Source organism: Sinocyclocheilus grahami, unplaced genomic scaffold (assembly GCF_001515645.1).
Source record: "Sinocyclocheilus grahami isolate Dianchi unplaced genomic scaffold, SAMN03320097.WGS_v1.1 scaffold889.1, whole genome shotgun sequence".
Lineage (NCBI taxonomy): Eukaryota > Metazoa > Chordata > Actinopteri > Cypriniformes > Cyprinidae > Sinocyclocheilus > Sinocyclocheilus grahami.
This window is the reverse complement of record NW_015506068.1, coordinates 121,919-143,328: the sequence shown is the minus strand read 5'-3', so window position 1 is coordinate 143,328 and position 21,410 is coordinate 121,919. Positions and strand designations below refer to the sequence as shown.

The following is a 21,410-nucleotide window of genomic DNA, read 5'->3' as shown; positions in this document are numbered from 1 at the left end:
ATCAGTTGCTAGGATACGATGCAACACATACAGGTGGTTTAGATCAATATTTTATAGAGTCATTTTCAGAGACAGCCAGGGAGAGAAATGAAGCCATTCGGGAATATTAGGGTAAACGCTATACATCTAGAGATCAGTGATTCAGTCATTTCAAGAATATTTGATCCTTTTTTGTTAATTCTTTTTAGGTTCCCCAGCCTCCAAAGGCACGGGTGCTGTTATGGTAGGTCCCAAACCAAATCCAGTTCAGTTTGAACATATTCAGACACAAATACCCTTAAACTCTTGTTGATTGCCTTTCTAGGACAGATCTGAAAAACAGTGATATGGAAGAGATTGAGAAGAGTAATTCCATACCAGAGATCGAAAGGTTTACCTTTATATTGTAAACTTTATGTTGCCTAACAAAGGTATATTAAATGAGTATTTGTGTTATTATTATTTTAAACATTCCATCCTAATTTGTTAGTTTTAAATAGTCTATCATGCTATATAATACATTACATTTACATTTACTCATTTAGCAGACGCTTTTATCCAAAGCGACTTACCAATGAGGACAATAAAAGCAGTCAAAACTAACAAAAGAGCAACAATATATAAGTCCAAATGACAAGTCTCAGTTAGCCTAACACAGTACACGTAGCAAGGTGTATATAGTCTCAGTTAGCCTAACGCAGTACACGTACCCACTGTATATATATATATATATATATTATACACACACACACATATACACACACAAAGAAAAACAAGTAGATAGAATAGAAAAAAATAGAAAGCTAGTGTTTGTTTGTTGTTGTTGTTTTTTAAATAAAGAACAAAAAAATTCAAAAGATAAATATAGATAAAGTAGAATTATAATAGAATAGAATGTGTTAGAGTTAGAGGGTCAAATAAAGGTGGAACAGATGTGTTTTTAGTCGTTTCTTGAAGATGGTTAAGGACTCAGCTCCTCGGATTGAGTTGGGCAGGTCATTCCACCAGGAGGGAACAGTTAGTGAAAAAGTCTGTGAAAGTGCCTCTTTGAGATGGCAGAATAATACGCCGTTCACTTGCAGAATGCAAGCTTCTAGAGGGCACATAACTCTGAAGTAATGAATTTAGGTAAAGGGGTGCAGAGCCAGTGGTGGTTTTGTAGGCAAACATTAATGCCTTGAGTTTAATGCGAGCAGCTACTGGTAGCCAGTGCAAATTGATGAACAGAGGTGTGACGTGTTCTTTTCGGCTCATTAAAGATTAATCTTGTAGCAGCATTTTTGATTAGTTGTAGAGGTTTGATAGAAGTGGCTGGAAGACCTGCCAAGAGAGCATTGCAATAGTCCAGCCTGGATAGAACAAGAGCTTGAACAAGGAGTTGTGTTGCATGTTCTGAAAGAAAGGACCTGATCTTTCTAATGTTGTATAAAGCAAATCTGCAGGACCGGGCAGTTTTAGCAATGTGGTCTGAGAAAGTCAGCACAGTTCAACAATTAAACACAGACACCCTCTTTAAACCTTTCAATCCCTTACTAAGCAGTGGGTTAATACAACTTTAACTCTTTATTTTTATATTATTAAGCAACCTGCTAATTTCCCTGCAACTGAGTAAATAACCAAATTATAATGAATTAGTTTAAATGTCTAAGCTAGACCAAAACACATTTCTAAAAATCTGTTAGACCCTTTTATAGCAATGCGACCCTGAAATACATAACAAGCACATTAATTTAATCATATTTACAAAGATGAAAAGGTGCTGTGGAATGGCTCTAATAATAATTGATGCATGATGTTGAGGACATTGCTGGTATTACATGAATGCAGTCTGCTTCTTCTCTAGGATTTTGTGCCGTGCATTATTGGCCTCTGATGCGGCTCAGCCAAAGCAGAGAGTACTACTTGAGTTGTACACCAATCTAGTGCTGTTCTGCAAAGAGCAACATTTTAACAGGGAACAGACGTCTGTACTCATCTCCATTATCAAAACTGTACATCAGTTTAACACAGGTGATGCACCCATAGTACTCGTGTTAATAAAGAGTTAACCGTATCGATATAATTTTATACAAGAAAATATAAACATTCTTTCTTGTCAACTTTTCAGAAACACCCCTCAATAACACAGATCACTGTATGACCTATTGCAGTGAACTTCTGCTTTGCCATTCAGTCAGGGTATGTACATACACTACTGTTCAAAAATCTGGGGTCAGTAAGATTTTGTTTACAAGACACTAATACATCTATTCAGCAAGGACACATTTTGATCAAATTGATCAAATATGTTTATAATGTTACACAAAAATTTGTTTCAAATAAACACTGTTCTTTCTATTCATCAATAAATGTTAAATATAAACATATTATTAGATAAAATATGTTAAATATATTAAGCCAAACAACCATTTTTATCATCAATAATAATAAGAAATGTTTTTTGGGCACCAAATCAGAATTTTAGAATAATAATAATATATATATATATATATATATATATATATATATATATATATAAAAGATCATGTGACACTGAAGACTGACGTAAAATTCAGTTTTGCCATCATATGGCATACATTTTTTATTGTAATAGTATTTCACAATATTGCTGTTTTTACTGTATTTTAAAACAAACAAAAGCATGAAAGGAACACGTCTTTCAGGAACATTAAAAAAATTGTACAAACCCCAAACTTTTGAACAGTAGTGTAGATCTAATATCTGCTTAGACATAAGTTTTAGAAACCACACATAGCAAAAGGTTTTGTACTCAATCCTCTTTTTGTTCTTTCCCCCATTAAACACAGAGGCCTCCTTTCAGTATTGACCTTTTCAGCTCGGAGCAAGTGACACTAATTTTGTTCTATTTCATCAACACATATATGAGACATTATTTTTTATACAAATGCATTTTTACCCCAGAGGTATGTATGAGGCTTTGAATTGGTCAGGCCAAATACTGTATGCAATATAATTATTAATTTCTAATTTATGTTAACAGGAATGTTGTTAACTTTATGACTTCTTTCTCTTACATGGTAAAGGTACAGTTGGATATATCCTTGTCATATATTGGAATACTTGAGAACACAAATGTAGAGGAAACTTCCAAATCTGGTACAGTAATGCACACCTGATAAAATAAAATATATATTTAGCATACAACTGAGAACTGAAACCATATACAATTGTTGTTCAAAGAAAGTGTTGCAGATGGTGAAAGACAAACTGAGAGGGAGACAGAAGAGGATGGAGAAGTTCAACAAAGTGCTGCACTAGAAATGAAGACCACAGAGACAGAGAGTCCCAGACAAGGTACTTAATATATTACAGCTTGTCAAAAGGTTTAATCGAATTCTTTACGTAAATATGACAGCTCCAAAAACAAACTAGCACGCATGCACAAGCCATCAGCTCTAAAGATCTATATTGGTTAGTACAAATCAATGTATAAGATCATCCATTTCAACTCCTGTTTGACAAATGATTATAAAAGAAATATGTAATCATTTAGTTTTTTTTTTATATATTTTTTTGTTTTTAAAACATCTAACAGGGAGAGAATTTAATATATAAAATAATTACAAATAGAACATTTCAATAAAATGAGTGGAGTCAAATTATAGATGAATGTTATTGTCGACAAAACACAAAGACATTCAGGCAAAAAAAAAAAGTTTTATTATTTTTTTTTTATTTAGAATTTATTTTAGTAATTTAGAAAACCTGTAAAGACAAGTGGACCAGATTTTTAAAACATTGATTACATATTATTTATGCCAGACTGCATGCGCTAATATGTAATACTCGCTACATACAACAAATAAAATAACTGTATAATGTTTTTTTCCACAAGGGTCTTCTCTAAATTCTGAGCTTAGAACCATAGTTCAAAAGGAAGTAAGGGATGAAGTGATGCGTTTGACCTCTCAGCTACAGCAACGGCTCCAGGACAGTGCTGATCAACTTAATGATGCCATTAGTAAACTGGAGACCAACATAAAAGTTAAGAAGTAAGAAAATATGCCCCACGTCTTTACTTTTGGAAACCACTCATTTCAAAAGCAAAAACACACAAAATACAGTAATTGCATATATTATTCATATACGTGTACCTGTTCAGAATTAGTACAGTACCTTCATGATGAATGGATAATGTCTAGTCAACTGTGATAAAAAGCAACAAGGTGGTAAAACATGTTTCAAAAATAAAAATGAATAAAACCTGTACACACAATTTTGTATGGATTTCAAAACAACTCTCAGTAGGGTTACACAACTGTAATGCTATGTTTCAAGTATGTTATCCTTTGTATTGAAAGTCTTAAAGTCCACTCCAAATTGTTAAATGTTCCTTGTCCATTTATGGTTTAGTCTTCAACATCCTGGAATTGTTTTCGAAGCATAAGAATGATAATAAATTCAAATACAATCTGCTTTGTGTCAAAAACAATCAAAGGCTAGAGAGCCTGAACAGGAGACAAGCTCCGTTAGGTAATTGTAAATCTGAATAATTTATACTTCATATCAAGCTGGTCCATATAATAAGCAATATCAGATGATACCACCAATATGTTTGTGATAAAACTTAAATTTTAAAAACATAAAATCCACAGTGAGTGGTTAAAATGAGGTCACATAGCATGTTGTTAAAATCAAAAAGCACCATCTCTCTTTGAAAGATAATCTATAACTATTTGTTTTGTGTGCATCTTTTGGACAGGCAGGCTATCAGTCCCTAACTTAAAAAAAAGAAAGACAAAAACAATACAACTGTAAATAGACAGACGAGGAATATCTTCAGAAACAAACATATGACCTTTAGTTTTCAAGGTCTTCAAGGCCCAGTAGAATGATTTTAGCTGTGTTCTGGAATAGAGCAGCTCGGTTCTGTTGCTCCCCTTTCTTGACCCAGTGTCCATATATGCGGAAAGCACAGCCATCGATCAGCTTGCGCACACCGCGGATGGAATAAGGGTCTCTTGCTAGGAGCTCCTTTGTTAATGGTCTGGCTCGGTAGTAGCGGCACTGCATTCGTATACAAGCTAGTACGGTCAAGATCAGGGCCTGAAAATGCAAAGAACTGGTTTTTCATTTTTCAAAATCATTTTTTTCAGTAATTTAGAAAAACCTGTAAAGACAAGTGGAAATTATTTGGTAACACTTTAGAATAATAACCTGTCATTAAACATACACATCATCAAAAGGTTTGGGGTCAGTATGATTTATTTTATTTAAAGAAATTAATACTTTTATTCAGCAAAAGTGCATTAAATTGTTCAAAAGTAACAGTAAAGACATTTAGAATGTTACAAAAGATTTCTATTTCAAACAAATGTTTGTTCTTTTAAACTTTGTATTCATTTTTTAATTCACAAAAATATATTTTTCAACATTGGTAATAAAAATAAAAAATGTTTCTTGAGCACAGAATCCACAAACCCAAACTTTTGAAGGGCAGTGTGTATAAATAAAACACACACACACACACACACACATACACACTAACAGACACGCACACACACACACACAGGTTTGTTTTTGTGAATTGTGGGGACATTCCATAGGCGTAATGGTTTTTATACTGTACAAACTGTATGTGCTATTGCCCTACACCAACCCTACACCGAACCCTACCCCTTACAGGAAACTTTGTGCATTTTTACTTTTCTCAAAACTCACTCTGTATGATTTATAAGCGTTTTGAAAAATGGGGCATGGGGTAATAAGTCACCTTCTCCTTGTAATCCCAATGTCATTATACAAATTTGTGTCCTCATATGTCACAAAAACGCGAGCGCACACACACACACACACCTTAAATGTCTTCCTTGGGCTAAAGAGCCGCACTTCCTCCTTTTGGTACTGACGGAAGAAAGGATGAGCTAAAGCTTGCTCGGCCGTGAGGCGAAGAGTGGGTTCCACCACTAAAAGCCTTGAGATCTAAGGGAATACACATATGGGTACATTTCTTAATATTAGCAGTTAGCCTGTATATGCTATAGGCTGAGAGAATGCTAAGAGAATCTCACCAAGTCTTTGACGGTGTCAGACCGGTCATCCCACTCTGGAGAGCTAAACTGGTACCGGCCTTCCATGATCACTCTCAGCATCAGCAGCTGTTTACGATGCCAGAATGGTGGAGACCCAGCAAGAAGGGTGAACATGATCACACCACAAGCCCACCTGTGGGAAAACATGGAGCAAAACGATGAACCAACTTTGTGACACAAAGAAAGGTTTAATAAGGTTTAATAGCAAAGCTCAGCTTATTTACTCACAGGTCAACCTCTTTCCCATATCCCTCGTGTGTCTCATCCATGGAGCACTTCAGAATCTCTGGTGCCAGATATCCTGGTGTTCCACACAACTCTAACAAGGGAAATTGAAAAAGACCAGTGTTACAAACAATGTATGTTTTTAATTAAAAAATATCTGAAAATCTGCTTTGATTTGGCACTGTGGAAGGACAGGGTTGATTTTTTTCACCTCTTAGTTTTTCATCACGCCCCAGCTGGACTGAAAAGCCAAAGTCAGAAAGTTTAATGTGTCCCTGGTCGTCTAGTAGAATATTTTCAGGTTTGAGGTCACGATGTACAATATTTAGTGAGTGTAGATACTGGACAGCCTCCAGAAGAGCACGCATCATACTCCTAAAAGTGAGAAGAGATTTGCAGGAAATATTTGCGGCCAATAATGGTATGGGGAGAACAATTTGCTACAATAGAAACTTAAAGCAAGATCTGAGAATAAATTGAAAACTCACCTGGTTTCCTTTTCACTGAGAGTCACTTTTTCAGTCAAGTAATCAAATAGCTCTCCTCTCCTCATGCTGTACAAAAAGTTGTGTGTGAAATTACAACATATAAAGTACTGATTAAAAGTTGGGGGTCGCTAAGATACGTTAAAGTAAAATAAGTCTCTTATGCTCACCAAAGCTGCAGTTATTTGGTCAAAAATACAGTAAAAACATTAAGTTAAATATTATTACAATTTAAAAGAACTGTTTTCTAGTTTAATATATTTTAAAATGTAATTTATTCCTGTGATGCAAAGCTGAATTTTCAGCAGCCATTACTCCAGTCTTCAGTGTCACATGCTCCTTCAGAAAGCATTCTAATATTCTGATTTGCTGCTCAAGTAAGATTTTTTATTATTATCAATGTTGAAATGTTTGAAGAAAACATGATAATTTTTTTTCAGGATTCTTTGATTAATAAACAATAAAGATCAACATTTATTTTAAATACAAATAAATATATAATATTATTATAATTATAAATATATAATATAATTATAAAATAATATAATTAATAATTACAATCTTATTATTTAATAATATATATATATTTAATATTATTATAATAATTATAATATTAATTAATTATATTATTAATTATAATTGTCTATTTTTAGCAATTTAATGCATCCTTTCAGAATAAAATGATCAATTTCCTTCAAAAAAAAATAAAAAATAAAAATCTTACTGACCCCAAACTTTTCAAAGGTAGCGTATAACAATATAACATAATATAATATATATACTTACAGGTCAAATACCAAAAATATGAAGGTTGTTGACTCATAAGAATCAATAAGTGTAACTGAAAAATGAGCACAAATAAGGTCAGTTACTACTCAGAAAGGTTTCAACTGATGTTCAAACATTAGCAGTAAAATTCAGACTCACTGATGGACGGGTGGCCCTTCACCACATTGAGCACATGGATCTCCTTCAGTGTAGAACTTTTCACCTCCTCTAACTGCTGTTCTGTCATTTTCTCTGCAGTGATCTCAATGATCTTCACCGCAAACTCCTGCCCCGTGTGTTTAAGTACACATCTGCGCACCACACTGCTCACACCTCTGCACAGGGGACAGTTCAGTTACAAGACATCTCAATAAAGCACATCAAAACACTTGCTGAATCAAAAAATATATATAAATACTCACCTTCCAATCACCTCTTTGGGATCATACTTCTGATAAAACTCTTTTGCCCCGACCCAGTCGGGCAGCTCATCTCCAACAATGATATCGCGAGTCATACTGATAACCTAAACCAGACACATTTATTTACTTTGAACGAGTAAAGAGAATGTATTCATGTTTGCTTCTTCTGTATTAGAAATCTTGATTGCACAAAAAATTCAAAAATACAATTTATATATATATATATATATATATATATATATATATATATATATATAAAATAAAAAATAAGACTGTTTTAACAAGAATATCTTCCTATGTATATAAATATTACAAAAATAAAACTGATAAAAATAATAATATTGTGCATACTTCTAAGACTTATTTGTATCTCCACTGTCTATATTTTGTGGAATTAGAGCAAAATGGACATGTGGTAAGCTGCACGTACACAAAAAGGACGTGTGTACGTGCATGTGTGGTTGGGGGGTGTGTATGGTTCAGATACGGATACAATCAGCAATATTTTCAGGGAGAGATAGTAAATTATTATAGCATGTTATTTTACAAGTTCGTAATACATGTCGTAAAATAATTGTTATAACGGACATATGCTTTGCTAGTTGCCATTTGTTTTCATTACAACCCTAAAAACATGCTGGACTACAGTGGACAAATGTGTACCCCTCTCAAAGTACATTATTAAAAAATCAGCGTAATACCCACATACATGAAATAACAGCAAATGGTAGCAATAACTGAAAACAGTCTAACTGTTCTGAGAAACGAGTTGTTGCGATCAATGACCTCGTGTGCTGTCTTGTCCCAACCCAGAAAAACCGAAAGTGTACTCACAGCCACTTCCACAAAATCAACCGAGGTGCACAGTAATCTGGCGGTTCAGTGTTTTCAACTGTCCGGCTGAAAACATGCATTTGAAGCTACCGATAATGCTGCCATAGCACTGTTGAAAACCTTTATAGAGCTCCCGAGAAATGTCAACAACACCTTCGTCGACTCGCACTTCTCGTTCTCTGCCTTGTAAATGACAGCTGCTGTACTGTCGTCATTCATCACTGCCACCTATAGGATGGAGCGGGTACTGGCACAACCTATTGTTCATGCTGTTCTGGCTTTACCAAAAGAAATTTAACAAGATGTGGCAACAGATATAAAACAAAATGGTTTTACATATAACAAAAATGAACAGTAATTTAAAAAAATGTAATCAGACTCCAATCATAAAAGTAGACTAATAAAAGCTGTTTTATTTTACATAAAGTAGGTTGCCTCATGGGGTCCAACATGCTGAGATCCCATGACCAGCTGAATACTACATATGGTACATTAAAGTCCTCCTTGGAAGTTCATATTTACGAGTTGCTAAGTTATAATTACGATGCCAGGTGCTTTCAAATCGCTTTGGTCGAAGCAAGATGGTGATGCTACATAAGACTCGACAAGATTTTTAAAAACTCTATACTTATAAAATGCTGCATAAAGATGCACATTGGGTGTGTTTGCTATGTTTTTATTCAGTTAATGAAAGCGCTGTAAACTGAATCATAATTGTTCATTACTATGGTATTTTGTACTGGTTAGATTTGAAAGTTTCATAAACATGAAATTTAGACATATAATCTCCATGGGAACCCACAGATTGAAAATACAAACAAACCGAACAGCACTATTGCTAAACAACTAATATAAAATCAACAACAGCTGGAGGAAACATACTAAATAAAATATTAGTAATTGGATTGAAAAATAATGGATGTAAACAGCGGCAATATATACTAATCAAAGTGCAAAGCCAGTCTTCTGAAGGGATGAACAGATTGGGTCCTTTCTAAGGGTGTGCTTTTTATTCTCTCATTGGTTATTCTGTCACTATGCTGACTTGACCGTCGTTTCCATGGGCACCACACTCACTTCTATGGGCTTGAAACAGCCTACATAACATCGTCTCTTTATAGTTCGCCAATAAAACGTCCCCCCCCCCCCCCCCTTTTTTTTTGATTAACAGAGTAAACCAGTAGACTCCTGGCCTGGACATATTTATTTATTTATTTGCTTGTGACATATCATCTTATCTCTACAAAGACTACACGGAAGCTAAATATATATGGCTACCACGTAAAAGTGTATTTAGGCATACATACAGAAATTATGGATATCCCATGATATTGACAACGAGTACTGCATCATTCACACAGAAGCAAAGCAGCATCAGATCCGCATATTTTAGTATGGCTTTTATGCAGCATGTGTAAATGGTAAGGCTGTTTTAAGTGTGAAGCCCACATTTTCACAAATTCACTTCTGAAATGCATGAAAGGAAGCTAGAATATCTGCAAACGCTGCACAGATGCTGCATCTCAGCTAGATGCCTCAAACATCTGCTTCGTTGAAGCAACATGGGAAAGAAAGGAATAAGAGGAGAGGAGGATTTCAATGGAGAAAGTAGTAGATATTAGGCTGTACAGCTAGTATTGTTCAATACCAGCCATAATTCCATCCTCCAAAAGATCTAATAAAGCAAATCCACTTTTATGGTTAAAGCAACTATGGATATGCATTGGAGATTACACCGGAAGTCACCATAAGTCTCCTTTTCTAATACGGAAGTGGGCGTGAATAACAGCCACATTCAGCAGCATCACAGCAGACGTCTGTAATTAATCACTGCAACCTATTCATTTCGGATCTAAATACATGCAGATCAGCTTTATTTCATCTTTATCTCAGCGAGATAGAAGTAAGTGCGTTTGTTTCGCCGTGCCGCCGTTGTTCGGGCTCATGCACATAGTGTTTGTTGTGGTAAAATCGCAGCGATCAAACGTGCTGCGGCAAAGATGCTAAATGTTTGGACCACAGCAGGCTTCGAATAGCATGCTTGCGCACTCCAAAACAACATGGAGGAACAAAAAATACAGTAAAACAGTGGCCTATCCATCCCATCGAGCACAGCAGTGAAGCATGCAATGTATTTATTCACAATGGGTTTTGTCGCGCGCGCTGGCCTTCAGTCGCAAATGCATAACGGACGGTCCCAGTGTTTGTCATATGATGCATGCAGATGTGTACAGCTGCATCCCTTAGGTAAACCAACACACGTTCAGATGAAATGATGAGTGTAGTGTGCTTACGTAATATTTGTGATCGATAGGCTGTATTCTCATAGAAAATATTTTTATTTGTTTTATCCGTATTTATAAGGATCTCTCTATATATTTCCAGCTGTTAAGAGCCCTTGGAAATATGAGCCAAATGTCAGAGCCTTCAGCCGATGCTGCTGTGACTGAAGGTTTGGATTTTTTTATTAGTTTACAATGGAAACAAACCAAATTCGTCAAAATACCATAGTTACAGATATTATTTGCTAAAAGCATAATAAATTGATATGACATTTCATCTGAGTATATAAGACGCGTTTATAATCATTTTGCTTAAAGGGATAGTACACATTCGCTATCAGTGCTGGGTAGATTACTTACAAATTGTAATTCGTTACACGTTACAAATGACCGGACGTTGTAGTTAGTAACGTATTCTGTTAGATTACAGATTTTAGGTAATGTAGCCTTACTACTTTTGACCTATCTTGTTTATCCCATGGATTTGAATAGGATTATTTTGTACCATGTTGAAAAAGAAAAATATATATATTCCAATTCTTTATTATTAACAACATAAAGTGTATTAAAAAATCATTGTTTCCCAAACTGGGATTTGTGAGCTAGTAATAATTAATTTAATAATATAAATGTAAACTTAAAAAAATAAAATAAAATGCTTTAAAAATAAAAACGGCACTTGAACATTAAAAATAGTAATATTTTTATATTTGGTTACCTGCATGTTGGTGTGACCATTAACCAACATCAGAGAACTGTGTGAACATGCAAATGTGTTGTTAAATTATTGAAATATACATTTTTTTAATCCCTGGGGAACTATTTAAATATTTTAAGCCAAGGTGATGTGTGAATAAAATGTGATCATGTAATCTATAAAAAAAGTAATTGGTTATCTGATTATAAGATTTTTAAAGCTTAATGAATCTAATTGCAATTCTGATTGTGTAATCCAGATTACATAAAAATCAGTTACTACCCAGCACTGCCCATTACTTATTCACCCTCATGCTGTTTGAAAACTGTATGGCTTACGTTCTTCTGTGGAACACAAAATGAGTTGTTAAGGAGAATGACAGGCTTGATCATTTTTATTGTATGTTAAATGAAAGGAAATGATGCAGTAAATCTTTCAGCCTCTAACGTTCTGCACAACATCACATTTTGTGTATAAATGGCTGAAGTTTTGTTTTTGAGTGAACTGTCCCTTTAAATTTTTCATGGCAGTAGTTGCCGGTATCAAGTTACCACTATTTTGTTGTGGAAACAACATCTGTAGTAACTGGTATTTTGACATAAACTGTGGTAAATGATTTAGGTCAACTTGTATGTTTATGTATTTTTCACGCACCATTCATGTATCCAGCTCCAGCTCCAGTTTCTCAGTCTGAAACTAAGCAATCACCAGCAGGGAAGAAACTAAACAAAAAGAAAGTGGAAGAAGTGGTGGAGGAAGAAGAAGAGGAGTATGTTGTGGAGAAGGTTCTGGATCGGCGCGTGGTGAAGGGAAGAGTGGAGTATCTCCTCAAGTGGAAAGGCTTTACTGAGTGAGCCGCCGCAATTGGATTTCCTGTGAATCTGATTTTGTGTTGAAAATCCTGGTGTTTATTTCATTATTTTTTTCCCTCAGCGTGGACAACACCTGGGAACCAGAGGAAAACCTAGACTGTCCTGACCTCATTGCAGAATTCCTTCAGTCACAGAAAACGGCTGAATCTGGAGGCAAGAGGCGGGCAGAGTCAGACGGAGATGGAAAGGAGACTAAAAAGCGCAAGGATGAGGTAAGAGCCCTGAGGATCTGAGATGTCTACATCATTCCATGTCTATAAGCTGGCCAGGAAGTGTCTTTAAAACATTAGAAAACCAACAAAAAATTGAATGGGCTAAACAGTGTCTTACATGCCATCTCTCTTAATTTAGCCTGAGAAACTCAGAGGTTTTGCACGTGGTTTGGATCCTGAGAGGATTATTGGTGCTACAGACTCAAGTGGAGAACTCATGTTCCTCATGAAATGGTTTGTATGGAAATTGATTAGAGCGACAGTTCCTGAGCAGCATTAGGAGAGACTGGGGGCACCTGTAACACTCGAAATTTCTTCAAAGAGCATCTATTTAGCATATGCTCTGCATGAGGAAAAGAAGCTTGATTGTATCACTTTGTTTTTTTTCTTTTGCTATTTAAAGTTTTGATGCCTTCAAATTGAAACTATATCTGTCAACTGGTTAAAAGTTAACGAGAATGAAAAATGTTAACATTTCGGGGATATTTGTAACACTAGAGTGAATATTTAAAATGTGTAAGAAACGTTACTTTACTATCGTTCAAAATTTGGGGTCAATAACATTTGCTTATGTTTGTTGAAAGAAATGAATACTTTTATTCAGCAAGGATTAATTAAATGACAGTAAAGACATTTATAATGTTACAAACGATTACTGTTTTAAATAAATGCAGTTCTTCAAAACGTCCTAATATTGATAATAAGAAGAAATGTTTCTTGAGCACCAAATCAGCATATTAAATCATGTGACACTGAACGCTGGAGTAATGACTGTTGAAAATTCAGCTTTGCATCACAGAAAAAAAATCACATGCTAAAAATAATAAATTATATGATAAAAATGTAAAATGTTCAAATAGAATAGAAATTCAAATAGAAAACAAAATTGAAAGTATGTATATTTATAAAACAGAAAATGTAATAATATTTCACAATGTTACTGTTTTTTATGTGTATTTTTGATCAAATAAATGCTGCCTTGGAGTGCATAAGAGACTTCTTTTAGAAACATAAAAAATTCTTACCGACCCCAACCTTTTGAACGGTAGTGTGTCTAGTTTTAGATGAAGGTTTGGCAGATGCTTTTATCTGAAACAAGCAAGTGAACAGTCAGTGTATTTAAGGTATACATGGTTTATGCGGTATACAAGTTTATGCATTCCATAGGAATGGAACTCATGACCTTGCCATTACTACTTGCTATATTTTTGCTAGATTTCTGTAAAATGGTTTATTTTTACTTTAAGTATTACAATTGCCCCCACTCACTGTTAAAGGGGTATTTCATCATTTACTCACCTTCATGTTCTGTGGAACACAAAAGGGGGTTTTGTGAGACATTGAGACCATTTTCGGACTATATTTTTTTGTGTTCCTGCAGAAAAAAGAAAATCATACAGGTTTGGAATGACATGATGCTGAGTAAATTGACAGAATTTTCATTTTTAATGTGAACTATCCCATTTAAGTGTGGCCATTCACTCACATTCATACACATGTGAACGCGAGAGAGTTGAAATGCAAGCTTCATCTTCATTCTGGATACTAAAGTTCAAGTTCGGTGAACTCTGACCTGCACATTCATACAGTAAAAAAGACATTGGACCAAACATCACAGATTGATTTCTTGGCTCAATTCTAAGAACACAAACTTGCTTTTGAATGATTTTGTCTTTATTATAAACAGATGAAATCATATCCTGTTGCCAAACTTCATTGCCAGATCCATATCAACTTCACATGCTTTAAATGTAGTCATACCCTTGCAATCACCTCCATGGAATTTTAATATTATGATGTTTACATTATAATAATATTAGACTTAATGGAACTGTTATTTTGGCACATATACCAAAAGATGGCTGGTATATATTATGTTGTCTGTGAGTTGAAGGAAATGTAAATGTTACAATTGCCCTCAGTTTTCTCTACTCAAGAAATCCATCTCGGATGAGAAATAGCTGATCAATTGTAAATGTCTTCTTTTGTATTTTTGTATTACAGGAAAAACTCTGATGAAGCTGATCTAGTACCAGCCAAGGAGGCGAATGCAAAGTGTCCACAAGTGGTCATCTCCTTTTACGAGGAGCGCCTCACCTGGCATTCATACCCCACTGAAGAGGAAGAGAAGAAGGATGACAAACACTAGACAAAAAAAAAAAGATGTAAGGGACAGTCAATATCAGTCGTGGCCATTGATATGCTTGTTTTGTTCTTCTTTTTTTCTTTAAAGATGGCAAAGGAAAATTGTCAGAAACAAATTTGTAAAAAGCAAAAGTATAAACTGTAATCTACATAGGTTTCAGCGTATTTTAGTTTGGGCACCGTTTCCATAGATGAAGCAAACAGAACACTGCTGTTTCAGTGTGCTTGACAGGTGACTTTGCACATTTAATGTACTCTTCATGCTTTCCATTGACGGAAACATTCAGATCACGTTTTGAAGGAGAATCACAGTCTGATATTCCTACATGTGAAATCTTAACTGCTTTAATTTGCCAGGAGACCATTCATGGCTTCACTCAATTAGCAATGAAGGTACTTTTACTAAAAGTAGTGTATTGGGTAAAAGAAAAAAAGTCAGGTTCACGTCACATCAAAGCTAAGACACTGACCCAGCTAATGAGAAGTTGTAGTTTAAATGTAATAATGACCTATGCCTGCTACTATTTGTATATTTTGGTGAGATTTTTATTCCTTTTTCAAATGACAGTAAAACTGTAACAAAAGCATCTGTTAACGTTCCTCCACTGCAACAGACAAAAGCCACTAAGTTGCAGTAGCAACAGAGCATTTTGATCTGCAACAAAGGCTAAACGTTATGAACTTTAAAAGCAAATGACTCTGTTCGTTTCAATTAATCCTGCATTCCAAGACACACCGGACTTAATCACATGATTCAGGAACAAATTGCACTGATGCCACTCAGGTGTCCATGTCTGATGGCTTATTAAAGTTTATGCACATGGAAGAGAGTTACATTAAAAGCTGTCGGGAAGGCCTGAGATACCCTTTCCCCAGCAGTAAAGGAAAAAAGCTTGTCGGCAAACTACAGTGTTGATTGACAGTGCAGAAAAGGGTACAGAAGCTGATTTATTAGTAATAATGCAGTGTGTTTCCATCCTCCATCTGTACCTCCAATGCTCCTCATCAAGCCAAAGCTAAATTCAAACCAACTCTTTAGCGCTATTTGTTTCGCCGTCCCAAGTTCCTTGGCAAATGGCATTGACTCTACAGAGAAATTTCAGATGAGTTTGCTGTCCAATAAGACTAACAAACTTATTTTGTTCTTTTTTAAGTGAAAACGTGAATTTGGATCCACGGAGTGACCTGTATGATTCGTTATGGGAACAACACAACGGCACAACACAACCTTTGGTTAGTATTGGCATGCCTATGTTTTCTTTTGGCTTCACTTCTAGCGTTCAGTACTCTTTTTATTTTACCAGCTCTCAGTTGGATCTTCCCCACCCACCAATGAAATCCCAGGGTACGCACAAACACACAGCATGGGCTAATGCTGAAAATGTAAATTTTTGCATCCTCATGGCCAACGTCATCTTAGTATGGTGTATTATTGTCATCGACTACATTTTTGGGAGCATTCCTGAATAGTTCTTTTAATTAAGAACATTTTGTTGGTGTCCTTCATGACCTCACGTTCTTGACAGTGTTCGCTCGTATCTTTCTGTACATCAATGAGAAATCAGTACTACACACAGCACGTCTGCTTTAATGCCGCTTTCAGGAGAAAACTTCTGAACCAAAAAGGAACAAAGAAAACCCAATGCAGGAGGAGTAATCAATGATGCAATTTTCTTCTCCTCGCTAGAATTGTTTCAAAGAAAAAGGCTTCCTTTGCCTTTCGAAATACTTTGTATGGTAGTGCCTTTGCGAAAAATAAAAGGGCAACACTTTGAGTTCCTCACTTCTTTTTGTCCTTCTGCTTCTTGTCAGGCTTGTTGCTTTGTTCTGTGGTCATGTTAAGAGGCATGAGGAGAACGCCATCAGGGCCGTACTGCAGAAAGTACTCGCTGGCCGAGTAGGGTCTGCCTTCCTCGTCCCGCAGCTGTGCGAACAATTCCTGGGAAAGGCTCTGAACTTTCTGCTTCGTCTGTCTGATGCACTTACAGTATTCCATCTTCTCCTTCAGCAGCTGAGCCTTTTCGCGTTGCAGGTCTTGCACGCCCTCCTCGAGTTTGAGGATGGTGTCTAATTTGCGTTTACGGCAGTTTTGTGCCGCCATTTTGTTCTTTCCACGTCGGCGGATGTCGCGAATGAGTGAAAGCTGGTCCTCATTGAGATGGTGCTTGGCCAGAAGCTCATTGAACTCCTCGACAGGGAGGTTAATGATCTTGTCATTGGAGAATGGGATGTCCATGGCCCTCGCCCTACGATCATCACGGCTAGACTGCCTGTCAACACAGTCTTGTGGTGGCTGGAGCTTTGTCTGCTGTATTTGCTTGTCTCTGCCTTTCTTGCTGCAGGATGTGGACAGTTGAGAGCGCTCAGAGTAGGATGATGCCAGTGGTAGATTGTAGGTGTGGTTGTGATTGACACTTTCCAACTGTGGTATGCCATGGAACTGAGAGGGATCTTGGTAGCCCATGCGGCACAGCTTGCTATACTCCGGTTGGTAGCCCCCGATAGCTCCTTCCTCTGCTTCTGCTGTGGCCGCCTCTGAATCGGTGCTGTATCCAACAGCTCCTTCCTCTGAGAATGTAGCCGAGGTGGATGAAGACGATGCGGCTGACGAGCAGGATGTCTCCGAGTTGCTAGGAGAGGCTGGGCTATGGCTGGAGTCCAGTGAAAGACCTGAGTCTGAATCAAGCTCATCCTCGAGCTGAGAAGCCTGGTCTTGGCTGAAACCCTCTTCCATTGCAAGGTCTAGCAGGCTAATTTCATCCAGCATAGACTCTTCCAGCAGGCTGGAAAATGGATCTGGCACCACCGGAGTGGTGGTTAGATTAGTTGTACTGTTTAGAGGTGGTGAGAGAAAGAGACCGGTCAAGTTAGTAGCTCCAAATGTTGAATTGATGTTGGAGGAGTTGCTAGAAGAGAGCCTGACTAAGGTAGGCCGCTGTACCCCAATGGAATCCAACTCGGGGTTGAACAATGGGGGAAAGTCCTGGCTGCAGCTGGGAAGTGAAGCCTGGTGGAGACTAACATCCTGGTTAATGAGAGTGGACCGTGGAAGTCCAAAACTTCCTATTGTGGCTGAGTCGGTGGTGCTGGCGTTGTTGTTATTGGGGTCATTATTCATGGAGACATTTACTGCAGTATTGTTCACCTCCATGTCCTATAAAAAGAGGTACTAAATGTTAGACTAATTTTAATGGTGTGATGCTCATGAGTATTGTCCAATATATTCATTCACACAAACAATGACTTGGATATATATTAACATATATACAGGGCTCGAATTAAAGGGGGGGGGGGGGCCCCCCTTGTTGAAAAGAAAAAAAGAAAAAAAAAATCCCCCCTGATCCTGTCATTGTGTAATTGTGACTTGATCTGACATTTCATAAAGTCAGGATTGCAGGATATAAACACTCAATTCTGAGACAAAACGCCTGAATTGTGAAATAAAAAGTAGCAAATACCTATTTATGTATTTATTTAATTCTGTGCCAAAAAAGTGGGGGGAAAAGCCTGAAAACCAAGCAATTAGGACAAGAGACATACAGAACACAAAAATATTTACAAACCGAGCAAGACGAACAAAAACAGCAGTGCTTAATGGCAAGTAGTTATGACATTGTAACAGGGATTCAAGGTTCATCCAAGTGAATAAATCGCTCATCTTTTTTCATTAACTCTACCCCAACTATGCTAAGGATTTGTAACCAGTAACATAAAGATGGTCTCTTTTCCATTTCTGAGACAAAAAAATTACCATGTCTTGCATATTTATTCATGTCACACCAAAGCAGACACTGACTGTGTCTCATGGTGCTATATGAACAGTGTAGATGGAAACAACAGAGACTGACAGAAGAGGATGAAGATGAACAACATGTAAATTAGACATTCACACCAGTATTACGGGTTTTTTTTCTCTACCCATTCAATGATATGTCAGTGTATAATGTCAGCTGTATCTTCAGGCTGCAGTAAAGCACGATCCAGTTGGTTATTGGCACAAGCTTAACTGCTTTAATTTGCCAGGAGACCATTCATGGCTTCACTCAATTAGCAATGAAGGTACTTTTACTAAAAGTAGTGTATTGGGTAAAAGAAAAAAAGTCAGGTTCACGTCACATCAAAGCTAAGACACTGACCCAGCTAATGAGAAGTTGTAGTTTAAATGTAATAATGACCTATGCCTGCTACTATTTGTATATTTTGGTGAGATTTTTATTCCTTTTTCAAATGACAGTAAAACTGTAACAAAAGCATCTGTTAACGTTCCTCCACTGCAACAGACAAAAGCCACTAAGTTGCAGTAGCAACAGAGCATTTTGATCTGCAACAAAGGCTAAACGTTATGAACTTTAAAAGCAAATGACTCTGTTCGTTTCAATTAATCCTGCATTCCAAGACACACCGGACTTAATCACATGATTCAGGAACAAATTGCACTGATGCCACTCAGGTGTCCATGTCTGATGGCTTATTAAAGTTTATGCACATGGAAGAGAGTTACATTAAAAGCTGTCGGGAAGGCCTGAGAGACCCTTTCCCCAGCAGTAAAGGAAAAAAGCTTGTCGGCAAACTACAGTGTTGATTGACAGTGCAGAAAAGGGTACAGAAGCTGATTTATTAGTAATAATGCAGTGTGTTTCCATCCTCCATCTGTACCTCCAATGCTTGGGGGGGGTCCACCTTGTTGAAAAGAAAAAAAGACAAAAATCATCCCCTCTGTAAAACCACCATCCCACCTTACCATCCCTTTTAGATTAACATTAGGGGCTTTTGCACCGCGTAGTTCTAGGAACTAGCCAGCAGGTTGGTTCCTAGAGAATCAATTTCTCCCTCGGGCCGTTTTCCTGGTTGCATTCGCACTGGCAGCAAGAACTTTGAAGCAGCCGACAGCGATGTCTTTATGCACGGTATTTACATACGTCAACAACCGGTAAATGGAGAACGCCATGATCGGAGCTGTTTTTGTTGTGTGTTTTGGGTTTTGTTGATAACGGAGATAGAATGTAAATGCACAATTTACGTGACTGAAAGAGCAAAAGGTTGGGCTAAGAGACGAAATCTCCTATGACAACTTGCAGTGTTACATATCGAGGCTGAGAAAAGAACAACACTGCAGACAACAGGTAAATGCCGTTATCGCTGTTTTCCATGTTCATGGAGTAAGTATTTTTACATGGCTTTTAAAAAATGCCGGGTAGCCGGTGTTTTGTATGCGTTTGACCAATCAGTGTACACTTACATCACTGGTAATTCCTATAGAATTATTTTAGACCCTACTCTGAAGTAGGAGCTAATTTAGTTCCTCCAAATGGAGTTCCTAGAACTAAAAACGTTCCTATAGTTCGAAAGCCCTAATTTAGGCCTATTATGTAGGCCTAAAACATATAGTGCAAATTAAATATTAATATTCTCTACGTATAATAATTCATAAACTAAATAACGGCAACTGGCCAATCAGAGCTCAGTATTAACGAGCTGCGTGCAAGCTCACGCATGGTTTCATCATTTTTTGCGCAAAATGTTTTAAGCACAACTTCTGGCTTTCTTTAAAAACAAGACAACATAATAAGGTATGATATTTCCTTGATTAGAGTTTAAAGACATTCCCCTGACATAACATTACTGTGCTGTTGTACTATGTGTGACTGTGAGGACAAGGGACGATACTGAGAGAGAGACGAGGGATGCGTTCCATTCAGAAATGACCACCCTGTTCTAATTCACATTAGCTGTCATTATCAAGTATGTCAGCGACTTTGCAAATAAACAAAAAACAAAAAATTAAAACAAAAACAAAACATGTCTTGAGAGTGCAAAAGCATTCATTGCATGATGAAGCCTATTAGAATGCAGTTAGAATGCCTCTATAATAGGGATGTTCGTTTTAACCGGTTAACCGTTAACTGACCGTAAAAATTTTGACCGATTAATACAATCAGTTAAACGGTTTAAAAAGTCTTTTTTTTCTGTAATTTATCAAAATATTTAAAAAGGTTTGCTGCATGGTTAAAATACGCTATGTTTTTTAGAGAAAAAAAAAAAACAAGTCGAGTATAAGTCGCATTTTATTATTTCATTCAGAAATAGGCCTAATGCCGACGCGAAATGTTTACAAACATTATAATAAACACTGTAAACATAGCTAGGCTATTTTAGTTCCCCTCACTCCACAACAAAGCCTTTCAATTAACAGTATTTAGAAAAGAATAAGAATTAAACAAGAAGCTATAGCAATATAAACGACAAACCAAAACGAATTCATTTAGGCTAAAACGAAACTGAAACCAACGTTGGGTCTCTCATTCGACACAAAATCAAATGTTTCCATATTCGCTATGTATTTGAATGCCAAATTATAATTTATTATGTAGCATACTTCACTCGCGTTCCAATATCCATGTAAAACAAAATGTTTTGCATAACATCACGGCGGTAC

At 36.5% G+C, this 21,410-nt stretch overlaps 4 protein-coding genes across 9 annotated transcripts in view; 2 read left to right on the top strand and 2 right to left on the bottom strand.

Moving 5' to 3' along the window:
- Window positions 1-64: 64 nt before the first annotated feature.
- LOC107563782 (coiled-coil domain-containing protein 189-like) lies at window positions 65-4,038 on the top strand. Its single transcript, XM_016248730.1, has 9 exons — window positions 65-111; window positions 189-223; window positions 305-370; window positions 1,823-1,989; window positions 2,087-2,157; window positions 2,787-2,903; window positions 3,024-3,096; window positions 3,181-3,294; window positions 3,836-4,038. The coding sequence occupies exons 1-9, from the start codon at window positions 88-90 to the stop codon at window positions 3,994-3,996; spliced, it is 828 nt and encodes a 275-aa protein (XP_016104216.1). The 5' UTR covers window positions 65-87; the 3' UTR covers window positions 3,997-4,038.
- Window positions 4,039-4,116: 78 nt separating this feature from the next.
- Window positions 4,117-12,468, bottom strand: LOC107563781 (phosphorylase b kinase gamma catalytic chain, liver/testis isoform-like). 2 transcript variants are annotated; one of them, XM_016248728.1, is made up of 10 exons: window positions 12,400-12,468; window positions 7,933-8,036; window positions 7,670-7,845; window positions 7,529-7,583; window positions 6,746-6,811; window positions 6,469-6,632; window positions 6,261-6,351; window positions 6,012-6,165; window positions 5,797-5,922; window positions 4,117-5,046 (listed from the first exon to the last, which is right to left on the bottom strand). In XM_016248728.1, exons 1-10 carry the CDS (start codon window positions 12,400-12,402, stop codon window positions 4,801-4,803), a joined length of 1,185 nt encoding a protein of 394 aa, XP_016104214.1. In that variant the 5' UTR covers window positions 12,403-12,468; the 3' UTR covers window positions 4,117-4,800. The 2 variants fall into 2 exon arrangements, with proteins under 2 accessions (XP_016104214.1, XP_016104215.1); XM_016248729.1 differs by lacking the exon at window positions 12,400-12,468 and adding an exon at window positions 8,767-9,632.
- On the top strand, window positions 9,855-15,297 carry LOC107563783 (chromobox protein homolog 1-like). 4 transcript variants are annotated; one of them, XM_016248734.1, is made up of 6 exons: window positions 9,855-10,669; window positions 11,152-11,218; window positions 12,421-12,595; window positions 12,679-12,829; window positions 12,969-13,063; window positions 14,834-15,297. In XM_016248734.1, the coding sequence occupies exons 2-6, from the start codon at window positions 11,173-11,175 to the stop codon at window positions 14,976-14,978; spliced, it is 612 nt and encodes a 203-aa protein (XP_016104220.1). In that variant the 5' UTR covers window positions 9,855-10,669; window positions 11,152-11,172; the 3' UTR covers window positions 14,979-15,297. The 4 variants fall into 4 exon arrangements, with proteins under 4 accessions (XP_016104220.1, XP_016104217.1, XP_016104219.1 ...); XM_016248731.1 differs by having other exon boundaries at window positions 12,415-12,595; XM_016248732.1 differs by lacking the exon at window positions 9,855-10,669 and adding an exon at window positions 10,676-11,013 and having other exon boundaries at window positions 12,415-12,595.
- Window positions 15,298-16,119: 822 nt separating this feature from the next.
- LOC107563780 (nuclear factor erythroid 2-related factor 1-like) overlaps window positions 16,120-21,410 on the bottom strand; it is a 23,243-nt gene continuing 17,952 nt past the window's right edge. For both annotated transcript variants that reach the window (XM_016248726.1, XM_016248727.1), the window contains exon 5: window positions 16,120-18,128. In XM_016248726.1, coding sequence (XP_016104212.1) covers window positions 16,755-18,128 — 1,374 coding nt within the window. In that variant the 3' untranslated portion in view covers window positions 16,120-16,754. The remainder of the gene's footprint in view (window positions 18,129-21,410) is intronic.

What these genes read in the sequence shown, in the direction of transcription:
- LOC107563782 (XM_016248730.1), top strand. Translation starts at nt 88, where the DNA reads ATGAAGCCATTCGGGAATATTAGG. An exon ending in TCCATACCAGAGATCGAAAG is followed by an intron (nt 371 to 1,822) that starts GTTTACCTTTAT and finishes CTTCTTCTCTAG; the next exon opens with GATTTTGTGCCGTGCATTAT. An exon ending in GACAGAGAGTCCCAGACAAG is followed by an intron (nt 3,295 to 3,835) that starts GTACTTAATATA and finishes TTTTTCCACAAG; the next exon opens with GGTCTTCTCTAAATTCTGAG.
- LOC107563783 (XM_016248731.1), top strand. Translation starts at nt 11,173, where the DNA reads ATGAGCCAAATGTCAGAGCCTTCAGCCGATGCTGCTGTGACTGAAG. An exon ending in AAGTGGAAAGGCTTTACTGA is followed by an intron (nt 12,596 to 12,678) that starts GTGAGCCGCCGC and finishes TTTTTCCCTCAG; the next exon opens with CGTGGACAACACCTGGGAAC. An exon ending in CTAAAAAGCGCAAGGATGAG is followed by an intron (nt 12,830 to 12,968) that starts GTAAGAGCCCTG and finishes CTCTTAATTTAG; the next exon opens with CCTGAGAAACTCAGAGGTTT.
- LOC107563781 (XM_016248728.1), bottom strand. An exon ending in GAAGGGCCACCCGTCCATCA is followed by an intron (nt 7,584 to 7,669) that starts GTGAGTCTGAAT and finishes CTCATTTTTCAG; the next exon opens with TTACACTTATTGATTCTTAT. An exon ending in GCCCAAGGAAGACATTTAAG is followed by an intron (nt 5,047 to 5,796) that starts GTGTGTGTGTGT and finishes TTGCATTTTCAG; the next exon opens with GCCCTGATCTTGACCGTACT.